A 17068-nucleotide genomic window follows, 5' to 3' on the forward strand; every position below is an offset into this window, starting at 1 on the left:
CTTTGGACGCAAACACTCAGACTCCACTATCGTCCTGATTGCTGCTTATCCATGGGGGGGGATTGATTTTCCTCACAAGGGAGTAAAATCAGGATCACTTCCAGACTTCCTGACTGGGCGTCTTTGTTTTGTAATCGTTGCTATTAGTTTTTTTTTTGTTTTGTTTTTGGCCAGACAGGTAAAGTGGACCCTCACCACCCTCGCGTGTCGGGCCACAGAGGAAACGTCCTGGACGTCAAATGGAACCCCTTCAATGACTACTGCATCGCCTCCTGCTCCGAGGACACCACGGTGCGTGGACTCTCTCCCAGTGGCTGCAGGGATATGTTGTTTCATTCCTGAATTATGAACACCTTGCTGTGGGGAGATGGTTTTTATTGCCGCGCTTGTTAAGCCTTCTGCTCGGCAGGGCGGCTCAGAACAAAGCCCTGCAGACGGAGGAAGAGGCAGCCGTAAACTGCGCCTCGGGCCGAGGCTTTTGCTCTCTGCTCAGGGCTCTACGGGTTATTTATTGTGCGAGTGTGTTGTTATGTGCGTGCAGGTGAAAGTGTGGGAAATCCCCCCTCACGGCGTGCTGAAGAACCTGACGGTGCCGTGGAAAGAGCTGCAGGGTCACAGCCGCCGGGTGGGCCTCGTCGAGTGGCATCCGACGGCGAACAACATCCTGTTCAGCGCCGCCTACGACTACCAGGTGACAGGAACCGCCCGAGCCCACGCCACCCGGCTAGATAAGGGAAACAAAAGGCTGATTGGGAAATTTATCAGCAGCAGATCTATATTACAACGCTGCCAAACGGGTTTCAGGAACGAGACTTGGTTTGGTGATTGCTGCGTCGCCGACTTTATGGCCACACGTGTTCTCCTGCCTGGAAAAGTCTGGAGTTTTATTCTTTTCCAGGATGAAAAAAGGAAAAGAAACGGACCATCCATCTGTCCTTTGGCTAATTAATTAATTAGTTTCTCTATCCACTTGTCCCTCCATCCTCCTCCCAGTCTGATTTTTCCAGGTTTGCAACGCCACCATAAAATAAACTTTAAATTGTGCATTTATACTTTTAAAAAATCCCTTAAAAGGACTGAGATCACAGATGTGAGCGTGAGAAGTATGCGCTGTTGGGCCTGTTAGTGCAACAATCAAGCACTGCTCCCCGTGTCGCTACGCCTCGCCTCTGCGCTCAGCTCTGAGCAGGTCTGAACTGCTACACATACTTTTATCTGGATTTCTGAAATTCTTTGGACGAAGCAAATTGTTGCAGCTTCCAATCCAGATAACGAGGTGGAGTTCAAATATAATTAACCGTGATCCAGGATGTTTCCTCTGCAACAAGCCTGCCAGCTACGTTAGTTTGATTGCAGCTCTTTAGATGCCGGCGTTAGTCAGGACTGCCTTGCTCATCTGCATCTCTGCATCTCTTCTTCTGACGCAAAATAAAAAGCGGGACAATATTTACCTGAAACTTCTTTTTACTGGCTCTGTGTGAAATTCAGAATATATTATAAAGGTATATAGCCACTTTATTTGCTCAAATAACGTTTGATCGTGTTAAAATAAGGTTATATACTCCAAGCCTCCATCTTTATAGTGTCTTGATTGTCCTTTTTTAAACAAAATTCAAATATAAACAGACGTGGCGCCATCTAGTGACAGTATTGCAGAACTATCAGAATGCCGGTTTGCTCTATTAATAAATCCAAATTAATTAATGCCGGACCGAGCCTGACCCTTTGCAATGCCTCGCAATAAAGCAGGAGCTCAGCGTGATGAAGCCGTTATTAATTAAATAAACCGATCTACAGCAACTTTAAGAGCCTCATATCAGAACATTTACTCAAGTCAGTCAACTCTGAGTCACATCTGAGCCTCAGCAGGTTTAGAGTCCGCTTCAGTGAACACCAACGTTCAAAATGTATTCCCAGAGATATTCCAGGCTTTTCCCTCTTGGAATCAGATTTTATTTTGCAACCATTCTTCATTGTTTTGCTGGGTGATGCTAACAGCTGTTAGCCATGTCCTTGTTTTATCCCCTGCTGCACATGTGCAGTACGTACTTCCTCTGTTATTAAAAATAAACACAAAAGGCTTTATTTACTGACAAACTGAGCCAAAACAAAATAACAACTAATACGCCAGCAGGACTTTATAATCTTTCTTAAAAACTTTGTATGCAACCAGAGTGAGCTGCTGAAAATAAATATGTAAAAAAGTAAAATAAGGTGGCAATGCAGCTTTAGTTAAGTTTCGTTGTAAAGCTCTGACCGGTTATCTGTCTGACCACCTGCAGCCTTTTATGCCCTGAAAAGGTGAAATAATCACTGTTTCTAGGTTTTAGCTGTACCAAAGTCCAGGCTGGTCCACAGCGCTGATGGGGTCGTAGCTCCTAAACGGTCTGCTACTCCTAAGTCAGGCAATCATATCATCTAAATATTCTCTGTTTATTTGTTTTTATTAGCGATGTGGAATATTTCAGCGTTAGCATCAGTATCAATTATATATATTTCTGTCTTGTTGCCATTAGTGTGTTTCTAGAGGAGGAGGTTAGAATATTGTGATAAAGTTCTTTATTTTCTGTAATGCAATTAAAAAACATGAAATGTCATACATTCTGGATTCATTACAAATCAACTGAAATATCTCAAGCCTTTTATTGTTTTAATATCGCTGATTATGGTTTACAGCTTAAGAAACCCAAATATCCTATCTCAAAATATTAGAATATTGTGAAAAAGTATACTAGTAGGCTATTCAACTAATCGCTTGAATCGTCTAATTAACTCGAAACACAGCAGGGTTTCCTGAGCCTTGAAAAACACTCAGCTTGGTTCAGTAAACTAAATCACAAGTATGGTAGTGGTTAAGAGACGACATCAGATTCTCACAGTAACTGGTGTACTGACCATGGCATTACTGTCCTTGATTGGCCTGCCAATTCCCCTGACCTGAACCCCATAGAGAATTTGTGGGGTATTGTGAAGAAGAAGCTGAAAGACACCAGAGCCAACAATGCAAATGAGCTAAAGGCCGCTATTGAAGCATCCTGGGCATCCATAACACCTCAGCAATGCCACAGGCTGATTGCCTCCATGCCATGCCGCATTGATGCAGTAATCTGTGCAAAACGATTCCCAACCAAGTACTGAGTGCATTAATGGACATTTTTAAATGTTTGATTTTGTATTGCTGTTATAATTTTTTTTTTGCTTGGTCTGAGGAAATATTCTAATATTTTGAGATAGGATTTTTGAGTTTTCTTCAGCTGTACACCATAATCAGCGATATTAAAACAATAAAAGGCTTGCAATATTTCAGTTGATTTGTAATGAATCCAGAATGTATGACATTTCATGTTTTTTAATTGCATTACAGAAAATAAAGAACTTTATCACAATATTCTAATTTTCTGAGACAGTCCTGTGTGAGTGTGTGTGTGTATATATATATATATATATATATATATATATATATATATATATATATATAATACAAACACACACTTTGGTGGTGTTTTTCTGCTGCATGCACTTTGGTCATCGTGGAAGTTGCTGTTGTTTTTCTTAAGTGTGCTTTAAAAATAAGCTTGAACTTTATGTATTTTTCAGTTTAACAGTAATAAATGTAACCTGGACTGTTTTCAGCTGATTTTCTGATAAATGTCTGTGCGCCTCTCTCTCCAGGTGATGATCTGGAACCTGGACTCTCCAGAACAAGTGATAAAGAACCCCGTCCGGACCATCAAGCACCACACAGACGTAGTCCTGTCCATGTCTTTCAACACAGACGGGAGCCTGCTGGCCACCTCCTGCAGGGACAGGAAGGTCCGGCTGATGGACGCGCGCTCAGGGAATGTGCTGCAGGTACTTTATTTACACAGCAGGTCACAACACGGCACCTCAAGGCACTTTGTAAACGTCAAATTCCATCAAATCCTGTTTGCTGTTTGGGCAGAGATTTTGGGTACTGCTCTTATGCTGCGTTCTCATCAAACGCTTTAGGAGCATCGAGGGCATCAACCAATCAGAGAGAGCCCACAATGTGACGTAGTGACGGATTTTCTAACAGGAAACACGTGCGTGAGGATAACCTTTAAGGAAAACGAGGTTTTAAAAGCCAATCGCCAAGGTTTATCATTACTTTTTTCTTCATGTTTTATTTTTTTATTTTATTTTTTATAATAAAAAAATTTAAAAAAGGTTCATCATTACTAAAATTAACTGCTTTGGATAAAGTAAAGCAAATAATTTAAAATCTGCTAAGTTTTTATAACTCAGAGTTATTAGGAACTTGTTTTACCCAACACATAACATAACATTAAAAACTCCAGAAGTTTGATTAAGCCTCCTTCCTCTATGCATCCACATGTTTATGGATTCACATCATTAAATCTAAAACACATCCGTCGGGCTCATCTTCAGCTGCAGACCTGTAATCTCTCAGGACCTACTAAAAGTCTCCAGAACCCGGTTTTTTTTTTTTTTTTTTTGGATCAGGTTCAACATTTTTTGGAAATGACGGATGTTACATTTGAATAAAATTCTCTCACAGTTTATGAATGACCATCCTTGAAATTCACTCAGCATTTATTTTCTTAAGGCCACATGGAGCATGTAAAGGACACATAGCTGCTCACAGTTTGCCTCTAAGCACATCATCATCATACCATCATCCCTAATCCTTCACCATGAACCGGGAACTTCACGTTAATCCATGTGAGATTATCCCATCTGATCAGATTTTTTTACATGCTGTCTAAGAGTCCTTCCCTGCGTGATTGGGACTTGCTTAGAGCGACACCTGCTGGCACAGTGGAGACTTTAATAGTTTCAGACTGTGATGCAGGGTAAACACCTCCGAGCCAAGATGCCCATGTGCTGCTGCCGCTTTAATGGATTGTTAGCGATCCGTGCAAATATCACGGGTAATCTATCTCTATTTGCTTCTATAATTAAAAAAAAGCTAATTATTTTATGTTTTTCGACTTGAGGAACTGTAGATTGTTTCAGGAACATCACATAATTTCAGCCCAGAATCAACCAAATGTCTGTCCGCCTCAGCTGCTCATCTTCAGAATCACTTTGTACCTTTTTCTATTTTATTTCTTTTTTTTGTGTGTCCTGTCAGGCAGTGTGGCAAAAAGAATTGTTGTCTTAATGCCAAAAAGAGTCCAACAGATTTTACTTTCACAAGTGGAGTTTTACTGCTTTCACCACAGTGCTCCGCTTGATTTATATATGCAAGAAGCTTTATTAGATTTTATGCTGGGGCTATTTCATGTTCAACGGACGCTGAAACAAGAAGGTAGAAGAGGGAAAAAAAGGAGAGAAACAGATCAGAGAAAATGCTAAAAAGGAGAAAAGGTGAGAGAGCGATATAACATCCGCTGAGTCTGCTTCTACACCTGCAAAGAGAGATATAAAAAGAACAGCAGAACCAGCCGATAAAGTGTTATAGATAAAAACAACCAAGGTATCAATACCATCACTGAATAATATACAGTATTAATTAATACAACATGTATAAAGTGACAGCTGAAGATAATAATAGGGGTTTATCTGTATGATGGTGTGTCTGTTAGTACCTGGATCCAAGCCCCTGTAGCTGTTTGTGAGAGTTAACTTTTGTATCTAAGTTGCTCAGATATCCCACATTTCCACACAGAGACGTGAGGACATGAATTATCGCTTGTTTTCTCCCATCACTGACAGCATTTATACTTAGTTATAGTTAAAATTTAGTTTTTTTTACTGTATGCTGTCCTCACAGAGAGGCGTTAGGAGGCCCCACCCCCACCCGTTTCTTCCTCCTTCCACCCAGGCCGTGTTTCAGCACCACTTGGCCAAAGCTGACACCTTTTGGTCTTGGCCAGATCTCAGCTCAGCTCCACAGACCTATGGCTCACCAGCACAGACATTTGCTCTCATCTCCTGTGTTTGATAGCAATGTTCAGAAAGTTGGTGTCGATTTAAAAAAAAAAAAAAAGGGGACCCTTTCTTTTTCTGTTATCTGTTATGTGGAACCTGCTGTGTGTATTTTGGACCAGAACTGACCTTTATTTCCAGATCTGACCTGGAAGGTGTGTTACCAGGAAACAGAGATGAACAAAATCAAGTTAAAGGGGACATATCCTGCTTTTTAATGCCTTCCTTTTCACATTGAAATCATTCGGGTGTGGTCTGAATTCCTCGTTAATTTACCCCCATGTCCCCCCTGTTTTTACTCCTGTTCCAACGAACGTCAGAGAGCATCTCGTTTTGGCGCCGTCTCTTTAAATCTAAAGGAGGCACGTCGCCCCCCTCCAGGTCACAGAGCTTTCCACTCCGTTCATCCATTTTTCTGGTATGCTTAGAGGCGCCATAACGAACAACATTTTAACTTACCCACTTTTCAATTCTGTATCTTTGAGCTCACACTAACAAATCGTAGTTAAAAATAAAAATGGCGGATTCGAGAAATTGGTTAGCCAGGCAGTCAGTGAACTTGTTTAGCAAATACTGTGGCATATTTATTAGAAAAAAAACACAATAAAGAACAGAGAAAACTGAACTGCTCAAAAAATATGACCCAAACAGAATATAAAGATATTTACACAGCACCTGTGTAACCGTACTGAACTTGGCCGTCTGTTTGTTCAGCTCGGTTCAGATAGAAGTAGTCTTGTTTTCCTAGTATAATACCTCCGCGTTGTGTTTTAAAGATGGCCAAGAGACGGAAGATGTGGGATGATGCGTTTAATCTGCGTGGAACAGGATATGTACTGGTCACATATAGGCTCTTCACAGCAGTCACAGCACCTCTACGAGGAACAGCATTAGCAATTAGCATCAACTAGCTGTTATTTCCAAACACAGTGTAGCACAGTGTTATAACGATAATAAAATGCATGTAGTACCTCATTTGCCATAAATACATCCCGCCAGGGATCATACAATTGACAATGGCTCATAATACATCATACTTTACCACTGTGCTAACAGCGAAGAACTCACCTCGTGCCCGTCTTGCATATAATGGCAACGAGGTAGCTGTACACACTGCTCTTATCGTAGCCGACCACCAATAGAGGGCGCTGTTTCCCCATAATATAGTGAGCCGAATGAAAAATAATGACAAGTGGAATCATAACAAATTAAACCTGTTACACTCCCCCCTACTGAATTCCACTTGTCCCATTACAAAAAAACAAAAACAAAAGAGGACCAGTACAACAAAACCACAGGTAAGAAAACAAAAAAAAAAGTCACCAAAGTCTTTCTTTCTCTTCCTCTGAGCTTCATCCGCTCACACGTTGTTTAACAAAAAGTTTTATTAACATTTTAATTCTTTTAAGGTAAGAAAGTTCTGCATTTTACCTGTAAGTTCTCCCTGTGGCTCTTGAGCAAGGCAGCAGCAACAGAAAAATCTATTTCATCTTAATCTGTCCTCAAGGTCCAGTGGAATAAAAGCAAAAAAAATATAAAAAAAAAAAATAAAAATAAAATAAAAAATAAAAAAAAATAATGACAAGTGGAATCATAACAAATTAAACCTGTTACACTCCCCCCTACTGAATTCCACTTGTCCCATTACAAAAAAACAAAAACAAAAGAGGACCAGTACAACAAAACCACAGGTAAGAAAACAAAAAAAAAAAGTCACCAAAGTCTTTCTTTCTCTTCCTCTGAGCTTCATCCGCTCACACGTTGTTTAACAAAAAGTTTTATTAACATTTTAATTCTTTTAAGGTAAGAAAGTTCTGCATTTTACCTGTAAGTTCTCCCTGTGGCTCTTGAGCAAGGCAGCAGCAACAGAAAAATCTATTTCATCTTAATCTGTCCTCAAGGTCCAGTGGAATAAAAGCAAAAAAAATATAAAAAAAAAAAAAAAAAAAAAAAAAAAAAAAAAAAAAATAATGACAAGTGGAATCATAACAAATTAAACCTGTTACACTCCCCCCTACTGAATTCCACTTGTCCCATTACAAAAAAACAAAAACAAAAGAGGACCAGTACAACAAAACCACAGGTAAGAAAACAAAAAAAAAAAGTCACCAAAGTCTTTCTTTCTCTTCCTCTGAGCTTCATCCGCTCACACGTTGTTTAACAAAAAGTTTTATTAACATTTTAATTCTTTTAAGGTAAGAAAGTTCTGCATTTTACCTGTAAGTTCTCCCTGTGGCTCTTGAGCAAGGCAGCAGCAACAGAAAAATCTATTTCATCTTAATCTGTCCTCAAGGTCCAGTGGAATAAAAGCAAAAAAAATATTAAAAAAAAAAAAATAAAAAAAATAAAAAATAAAAAAAAAATAATGACAAGTGGAATCATAACAAATTAAACCTGTTACACTCCCCCCTACTGAATTCCACTTGTCCCATTACAAAAAAACAAAAACAAAAGAGGACCAGTACAACAAAACCACAGGTAAGAAAACAAAAAAAAAAAGTCACCAAAGTCTTTCTTTCTCTTCCTCTGAGCTTCATCCGCTCACACGTTGTTTAACAAAAAGTTTTATTAACATTTTAATTCTTTTAAGGTAAGAAAGTTCTGCATTTTACCTGTAAGTTCTCCCTGTGGCTCTTGAGCAAGGCAGCAGCAACAGAAAAATCTATTTCATCTTAATCTGTCCTCAAGGTCCAGTGGAATAAAAGCAAAAAAAATATATAAAAAAAAAAAATAAATAAATAAAAAAAAAAAAAAAAAAAAAAATAATGACAAGTGGAATCATAACAAATTAAACCTGTTACACTCCCCCCTACTGAATTCCACTTGTCCCATTACAAAAAAACAAAAACAAAAGAGGACCAGTACAACAAAACCACAGGTAAGAAAACAAAAAAAAAAAAGAAAATAAAAAATGGTGCAAAACCACTATCTGAATGCACAGGAAGCATGTACACACTTACCGTTTCCAAAACCGCAGGTGAGGTGTTATCTCAGTAAAATTACAGTTACAATTACCCAGTCACAAAGACCATCCCTTAAGGATTAGTATGAGATAAGGCTGGCCAAACCCTATCCACACACATAGGAGAAAAAAATATGCCCATTTACATATTCTATGAACATGTAACTGTAAAATACAACTCTCAAATAGCAAGTTAAAAGAAAATACAACATTCCAAAAATGTTGCAAAACCTGTACAAAACAAAATTAGGGACTAAAAACATCACAGCCCCCTCCCAAAAAAAAATAAAAACAACTCAAACGACTAATGCAGGTTTCTGGTGCATTATCTCAACTAGTCTAACTACAGGTCTCAACAACCGTCCAGCTCTAGATCTACGGTCAGTCACACCGTCAACTACAGTTGTCGCAGTACAATCAGAAGCAGGCAAGTCAGTCTGTCTGTCAGAGGGCATGTCAGTAGGCATGTCGGCGTCAGGTACCGTAAAAGTCACCGGGCAAGTTGTAGGAACCACAGAGCAACTAGAGTCTTTAAAACTGCTGTCCATCAAGGCAGCTTCAGCCGAGGGTTTGGACTGTACAACGACTGGCTGAGCCTGAGGCGAGACACTCTCTCCGGACTGGATATCAGCAATTTCCCCCTCCCGATCCACCAACTGATCAGTGTCCACAGCATTTGACTCACTGCCTCCCCCTGAAGGTAGTTCGGACACCCACACCCTTGTCCTGAACTCAGCCGAGTCAGAAGTAACATCACTGACAGCTGACCTCTCAGCACTGAGATCCAGTGAACTCGACGTCGGAGACATCACAACCTCATCCTGGTCGACTGTGTCACACTGGGACAGGGGAAGGAAGTTCACTGGCATTATCAGGTTGCGGTGGACCACTTTCACTTGGCCCGTGGTGGGGTTCTGGATCCTAAACGTGTGACTTTCTTCATTCCTTCCGACCACCACATAAACAGTGTTTTCCCAGCGGTCAGCAAGCTTCCTCTTGCCACGTTCCCCTTTGTTGGCCAGTAACACATGGTCATCCACCTCCACAGGTGCTCCACGTACTTTCCGGTTGTACAAATCTGTGTGACGCCGGAGCTGTTTAGTTGCCATCGACTGAGCTACGGCCATAGCTTCCCTCATGTTCTTGCGTAGGGACTCAATGTAATTGTCGTAGTCCACAACCTCTGGATCACTGAGCACTGATCCAAAAATGACATCCACCGGAAGGCGTGGCACTCTCCCGAACATGAGCAGAAATGGTGCATAGCCAGTAGTTTCATGTATAGTACAGTTGTAGGCAAATGTCAAGGATTTCAGGGCCTCAGGCCAACGGTGTTTCGCTCTTGGAGGCAGCGCCCGAATCATGTTGCCTAGGGTCCGGTTCATCCTCTCACACGAGCCATTGCCCATGGGGTGATATGGCGTCGTGTGCGACTTCTGCACACCTGCAACACTCAGCAACTCTGCAATAAGAGCGCTCTCAAAGTTGGCTCCCTGATCTGAATGTAGCCGTTTGGGAAATCCATAGATGCAGAAGTAGTTGTTCCACAGCTGATGTGCAACAGCTTTGGCTGACTGATTGGGGCACAAGAAGGCGTGTGCCATCTTTGTGAAATGGTCAGTAGCAACGAGCACATCTAGGGATCTGTTGGACGAATCCTCAGCAGTCCAAAAATCAATACTGACAAGCTCAAGAGGCTCAGATGTCCGTACATTTTCCAAGGGGGCTCTGGCTTCAGGCTCTGGTGACTTGCTGACCACACACCGTCTGCAGCGTTTCACATATTCCTTAACATCACGAGCCAGGCCAAGCCAGTGAAACCTCTGTCTTGTCAAGTACAACGTCCGTTGCTGTCCTTGATGTCCTGCCTCATCATGAACACCTTGTAAAACTTTGCAGCGCAGAGAGAGAGGAACAATATACAGGTAGGTCTTTCTCTTTGTGACAGGACTTTTAGTCACCCGATACAGAACACCATCTCTCATTGCAAGCTTCTCCCAGCTTCTTAAAAGCTTAATAACTTCAGCAGACTCTTTGACACGTTCCCTCCTTGAGGGTCTCCGTCTCCTCTCCACAAAGAATATCACTCTGCTCAGGACAGTGTCACTCCTCTGTTTTTCTTTCAAAACATCATGTGTGAGCAGGTCAGAGCTAATCTGCGGGGTCATTAGCACCGTTTGCGGGAACTGCGGCAGAAGGAGGGCATGGGGGCACACCACCGGATCACTGTCCCCACATTCACGTAGCACAGCCGCAACCTCCTGTGACGACAAACCGCCAGGCTTGACATTTGCCACACATTGCGTCAACTGTTGGCCGCACTCAGATAACACTTCAGGTGGGTTGGCTGACCAGCGAAACGCCTCCTGCACTCCATTAGCACCAACTGCAGCAGCCTCTGCAAGCAGGTCGTTATAGGGCACTCTCGTCAGGCGGTGGGATGCACTGGACTGCACAAAGGGCTCCCTGCTAAGAGCGTCAGCCACCACATTCTTCGGGCCAGGGATGTATTTGATATCAAACTGGAATGGCGCCAACTTAGCAATCCACCTCTGCTCACACGCATCCAACCGGGCCTTGGACAGGATATAGGTCAACGGATTATTGTCTGTCCAGACGGTGAACCGGTGACCTCTCAACCAGTGATGGAACTTGTCGCACACCGCCCACTTTAAGGCAAAAAACTCTAGCCTGTGCGCTGGGTACTTGGACTGGGCGTGACTGAGCGATTTACTGGCGAAGGCAATCGGTCTAGCTGTAGAACCACCATCAGGCACTTGAGACAGGACCGCGCCGAGTCCGTTGGTAGAGGCATCTACCGACAACAAAAAATGTCCGGAGAAATTCGGGTGAGCCAACACGACCTGGTCCAATAAGGCTTGCTTTAGATGACCAAAAGCTAGCCTACATTCCTCCGTCCAGTCGTTGGCACAGAGCTGTTTGCGGACCTGACGACGCTTTCTCCCCGCCCCACGTGGACCCTTGGAGCCTGAGGTTAGCTGAAACAGCGGTCTGGCAATTGCTGAACAGCCCTCAATAAACTGCTGGTAGTAAACCACCATGCCGAGGAAAGAGCGGACCTTTCTCTGAGAAGGAACATCTGTGCCATCCTCCATAAGGTCTGCCTCGGTTAGGGAGGTGATAGCAGTCACCTTGTCGGGGTCAGACCGAATCCCATCGGCACTGATGACATGACCGAGGAACTTCACTGACCTCCTCAGAAAGTGACACTTCTTTGGAGCGAGCTTGAGGTTATGAGCCTGGAGCCTTTGGAAGACCATCTGCAGACGCTCAAGAGCTAGGTTCTCCGTTGGAGCGAACACCAGGACATCATCCAGATAGCACAGCAAGCTCATGAAGTTCTGGTCGCCGAAGATATTCAGCATCATCCTCATAAACGTAGCTGGACTATTGCAAAGACCTTGAGGCATCCGATTGTATTCATACAATCCAAACGGCGATGAAAAGGCGGTGTACTTTCGGTCAGCCTCATGTACCTCAACATTGTAGTAGCCCGAGGTCAAGTCCATGGTTGAGAAAAAGGCATTGCCACCCAGGGCTGCTAGGGCATCAGCTGGATGAGGGAGTGGGTGAGCATCTTTGATAGTTCGTGCATTGAGCCAGCGGAAATCGTTACAGATCCTCAGGTCACCCGACTTCTTCCAAACGATCACCAAGGGAGATGCAAACTCACTAGAAGACTTCCGAATGATTTCCCGCTCCTCCATCTCATCCAGTGCCTCTCTCAGTTTCTCGTACTGCGTTGGTGGAATACGCCTACATGGCATCCGGAATGGTTTCTCGTCCATAACTCTGATACGGTGTAGGCAACCAGTGGCTTTGCCACAATCCAACTTGTCTCTTGAAAAAATTGACTGATATTCGTCAATAAGACTAGCAAGTCTTGCTTTAAACTCTGGAGCAACTTCACATGACTCTGTCTACATCTGACAGTCCCAATTCACTTAGTTTTGACTGAAGTGAATTAGCGGCACACTGTGTCCTAGGCTGAGGATGGTTAGGCAGGGTGGAGGTCTCTGAGACAAGGCTATGTGTCGAACTTTCGTCAGATGGCACCTGTACTTGTTGTTGGACGCCGAGCTGGGAACCAGCAAACAGCTCTACTGAGTCACAAGTAGCCACATCAGCCAGCTTAGCATTACGTCTCAGCGTGACTGGCTTGTCTGACGGATTAATCACCTTCAGCGGTAGCCACCCGTCCCCTCTCAGAATCGACACAGACCTCCCCACTATGACTGTCCTTGGTCTGGATCCAGTTACAGTTGGCTCAACAACAACTGTGCTCCCAGCCAGCGTATTGTCCACTCGTTGCAATATGCCCCAAACCAGATGCTCGGTCATTGGTTCCAGAGTGACAGCTCTTTTGATTTTGACAGTTCCAATCGCATCTGGGATAACTTCATCGTCAACCTCCACCCCTGCAAACAAGCTTAACAGCCTCTGCTCTGCATTATCACCGCAACTGAGCGCTGTGGGGCTTTGCCCCTGAAGATCCCTCTTTAGCTTAAGCCTGTTAATCACATATTTCAACAGGTTACTGCCAACAATCAGTTCATCACTCTGGTTCTCGACAACCAGCGTTGGGACAATCACTCTGCAGCTGTAAATCTCCATTTCCAGGTCGCACATGCCAGCAGGTAAGGTCCTGGACCCCCCACACCCAATCAACACGGTATTCGTCGGCTCAAGGGTGGAGCCCTTTAAAACATCCTGCCGTAACAACTGGGGCATTACACTTGAGCTCAGGGTGCACGCCATGGATCCGCTGTCCAGTAAAGCTCTGACCGTCACCTTCCCGCCCAGTGTTACATCTTCGTAAAACAGTTGGTCATGTAGTTTGAGTCTCTGAATGTTTTGGAGTACTGGAGTGCGTCCCATCTCCCTCTCTTCACATACACTTTGATACATAGACTCCCTGTCATCTTCGACACTCGCACCAAGGGGATCCCATTTAGGCCCAACACTTGCCCCCACCACATGCAGGCCATCTAGTTTTCCTGCGGCCGCACCGGCTCAGCGCCCCTGAGCTTCGTGGCGACAGCCCCCGGACACTCCGCTCGTGTGTGGTCAGGTGCAAAACAGTTAAAGCACAGATGATTGGACCTGCAGTGGTACTGAGTAGTGTGTCCTTCATCACTGCACACAGCACAGGGCACTACGGGTTTTGACCTCATTGGCAGATTCCTCTGTGTGTGCACATTAGACTTATACGGAAGCTTGTGCTGACGTGGTTGCTGCTCCAGAACACGTTCAAGCAGGGCGATGACCCGGTCCAGGCGGTCCGGTGAGCTCTCAGCCGACTGTCCATCAGGTGATGAGACAACAGCAGCTGAGGGTCGAACTGCGCTGACGGGCGCCACACTCCGCACAGAGTCAACAACTTCCTGATGCTGGGAAAGCAGAGCACAGGTCAATCTGTGCTTAGCTAGCTGCTTGCGAGTCCTGCAGTGCTCAACGAGCTTCTCGTGAATATCAGCCACTGTCCATTCGCTTGATTGTTTGCACTTAAATATAAGCGACAATTCAGGATCAGGACAGTTCTGGATAAACATGGCAGCCAAGTCACGTGAAAGATAGTCAAAAGTCTTATTCTGTCTCCTTAAGCAGTCCTCCGTCACTTCAAGAGCTTTGTTAAGTCTCAGCCAATAATCAAAGGGGTGTTCGTCAGCGTGGGGCACAGTAGCATAAAAGTCTGCTAAGGGCAAGGTAGATGACACTGTGTCACTGAAATGCTGTTTCAGTATCTCAAAAATGGGCTCAGGTCCGTCAGTCAGAGTCAAAACTGGCTTACTGCGTATGCCCACTTTAACCACTTCACGTGCCCTCCCCACAAGCTTAGACAGTACTTCCTCAGCTTGTTCAGCTACCGGGATGCCCTTCTTTTTCAAGTACGACAACATCAAAACCTCCCACTCTTGAACTGAACATGAGTCATGATCCCCTTTAAAACTCACCGGCTCCTTCACATCAGGGCGAACAATGACATTCAGCATAGTAGACTCATTAGCTGCAGCCCCAACTACACCAGAACCCACTGCATTACCAAGACGTGTCTCAATGCATGTTGCAATACTCTCACCAATAGAAAGCCCAATCTTAGAGGCTATATCACTCAAAAGCTTCCCGTTAACATCAGCTTGTGGAGCAATAAAAGTGTTATTAACGTTTTGGCCCGAATCACCATACTCCGGCTTTGGTGTGGACGTTTCAGGGGAAAATAAAAACGTGCCTCTGCCTCTACCAACTGCAGGCACCGGGGTAAAAACTGTGAACCCTCTCCCCCTACCAAAACCATTAATGCCTGTCATGGCTCAATATGCAGTCCCCAAAAACAGACAAATAAAAGACAGAGCACTCTCAAATAAAATACAGGGGCAAAAATGAACCTCAAAAACTCAGTGAAACAAAATACAGCGACTGACTCCTTCACTCCTTACAGCCCACAAAAGGCAAGAAAAAAAAAAAAAATAAAATATATATATATATATATATATAGCTCCACACTCACTAAATTGGTTACCGCCACACTGCCGAGGCGGTGAAGTGTCCCTGCGGGGCTCTGTGCTCCGCCGTCCGGGTCCGATGCGCAGCCCACGGCCCTCCGATGCGAACGGCTCCGGGAAATAGACGCAGCCCACGGATCTCCGATGCGAGCGGCTCCGGGAAGTAGACGCAGCCCACGGACCTCCGATGCGAACAGCTCCGGGAAGTAGACGCAGCCCGCCCGCGCCGATGCAGCCGAAGAATGGGTAACGGCACCAATGTAACCGTACTGAACTTGGCCGTCTGTTTGTTCAGCTCGGTTCAGATAGAAGTAGTCTTGTTTTCCTAGTATAATACCTCCGCGTTGTGTTTTAAAGATGGCCAAGAGACGGAAGATGTGGGATGATGCGTTTAATCTGCGTGGAACAGGATATGTACTGGTCACATATAGGCTCTTCACAGCAGTCACAGCACCTCTCGTGCCCGTCTTGCATATAATGGCCACAATAATACATTTATATTTAAAAGAAAGGCAGCAAAATAAAACAAATACCTGCGTGGAACAGGATATGTACTGGTCACATATAGGCTCTTCACAGCAGTCACAGCACCTCTACGAGGAACAGCATTAGCAATTAGCATCAACTAGCTGTTATTTCCAAACACAGTGTAGCACAGTGTTATAACGATAATAAAATGCATGTAGTACCTCATTTGCCATAAATACATCCCGCCAGGGATCATACAATTGACAATGGCTCATAATACATCATACTTTACCACTGTGCTAACAGCGAAGAACTCACCTCGTGCCCGTCTTGCATATAATGGCAACGAGGTAGCTGTACACACTGCTCTTATCGTAGCCGACCACCAATAGAGGGCGCTGTTTCCCCATAATATAGTGAGCCGAATGAAAAATAATGACAAGTGGAATCATAACAAATTAAACCTGTTACACCTGGACAGACTACATTCAACATTTCTGCTCTAACAGAGACTCCAAGTGCACAGCAAAATGTATTTAAGGACTAAAAAAGTGGATATGTCCCCTTTAAAGTCTTTCACCACAGTTCTGATATTATTGTTGTACTGTCAGACCTGATGTCACACTAATTAACAAGATTTATAAACAAAACCATTAGAAGAAAATGAAATGAAATACCCAGACTACTATAGTTCACTAGTCTTGAGTCAATCAGACATTTCTCTGATGCTTTAAATTGGATTTTATCAGTAGTTCTTCCTGAAGGCTTCAAAGGTTTTCTTTGGACTTTAGCTGCTGTTTCACTCACTGTCTGTCCAGTATTTCACCATTTTCAGAGAAACGCTTTATATTTGGGATAACTAACTATAACTAAATAATGTCTGGTTTAAAGGTTTTTCCTGTATCTTTATATTATTTTTCCAAACACCCTTTAAAGCAGCTTAATCTTCTCTGTGGTTGATTCAGCCTCATGCTTCTTTATTTGCAGGAAACAAACTGCAAAACGCACAAAGCCAGCAAGGTGCTGATTTTAGGAAACATGAAGATGCTCTTCACATCCGGCACCTCGCGCTACAACGACCGACAGATAGCTCTGTGGGATCAGGTGAGCGGCTTCAGAGAAAACAAAATATTAGTCAAATAAATCAATGATAGGCAGCATGTGTACTTTTTTTTTTCACCTTCCTAATAATCATTCTACA

At 43.6% G+C, this 17068-nt stretch overlaps 2 protein-coding genes across 7 annotated transcripts in view; one reads left to right on the forward strand and one right to left on the reverse strand.

Moving 5' to 3' along the window:
• coro2a (coronin, actin binding protein, 2A) overlaps positions 1-17068 on the forward strand; it is a 72426-nt gene that overhangs the window by 49762 nt on the left and 5596 nt on the right. For all 4 annotated transcript variants that reach the window (XM_012882295.3, XM_036137568.1, XM_036137569.1 and 1 more), the window contains exons 3-6: positions 175-291; positions 542-691; positions 3673-3852; positions 16855-16971. In XM_012882295.3, the coding sequence (XP_012737749.2) occupies positions 175-291; positions 542-691; positions 3673-3852; positions 16855-16971 (564 nt within the window). The remainder of the gene's footprint in view (positions 1-174; positions 292-541; positions 692-3672; positions 3853-16854; positions 16972-17068) is intronic.
• Positions 6707-16359, reverse strand: LOC118563230. 3 transcript variants are annotated; one of them, XM_036137571.1, is made up of 4 exons: positions 16186-16359; positions 15933-15992; positions 15405-15795; positions 13298-14286 (listed from the first exon to the last, which is right to left on the reverse strand). In XM_036137571.1, exons 1-4 carry the CDS (start codon positions 16317-16319, stop codon positions 13885-13887), a joined length of 987 nt encoding a protein of 328 aa, XP_035993464.1. In that variant the 5' UTR covers positions 16320-16359; the 3' UTR covers positions 13298-13884. The 3 variants fall into 3 exon arrangements, 2 of the variants coding, with proteins under 2 accessions (XP_035993464.1, XP_035993463.1); XM_036137570.1 differs by having other exon boundaries at positions 15405-15992; XR_004931119.1 differs by lacking the exon at positions 13298-14286 and adding an exon at positions 6707-6788 and having other exon boundaries at positions 15405-16358.

The sequence above is a fragment of the Fundulus heteroclitus genome, chromosome 5, assembly GCF_011125445.2.
Source record: "Fundulus heteroclitus isolate FHET01 chromosome 5, MU-UCD_Fhet_4.1, whole genome shotgun sequence".
Taxonomy (NCBI): Eukaryota; Metazoa; Chordata; class Actinopteri; order Cyprinodontiformes; family Fundulidae; genus Fundulus; species Fundulus heteroclitus.

Coding starts and splice junctions, on each gene's coding strand:
- LOC118563230 (XM_036137570.1), bottom strand. Junction 14,287..15,404: donor GTGTGGCGGTAACCAATTTA/GTGAGTGTGGAG, acceptor CTGCTTTCCCAG/CATCAGGAAGTTGTTGACTC.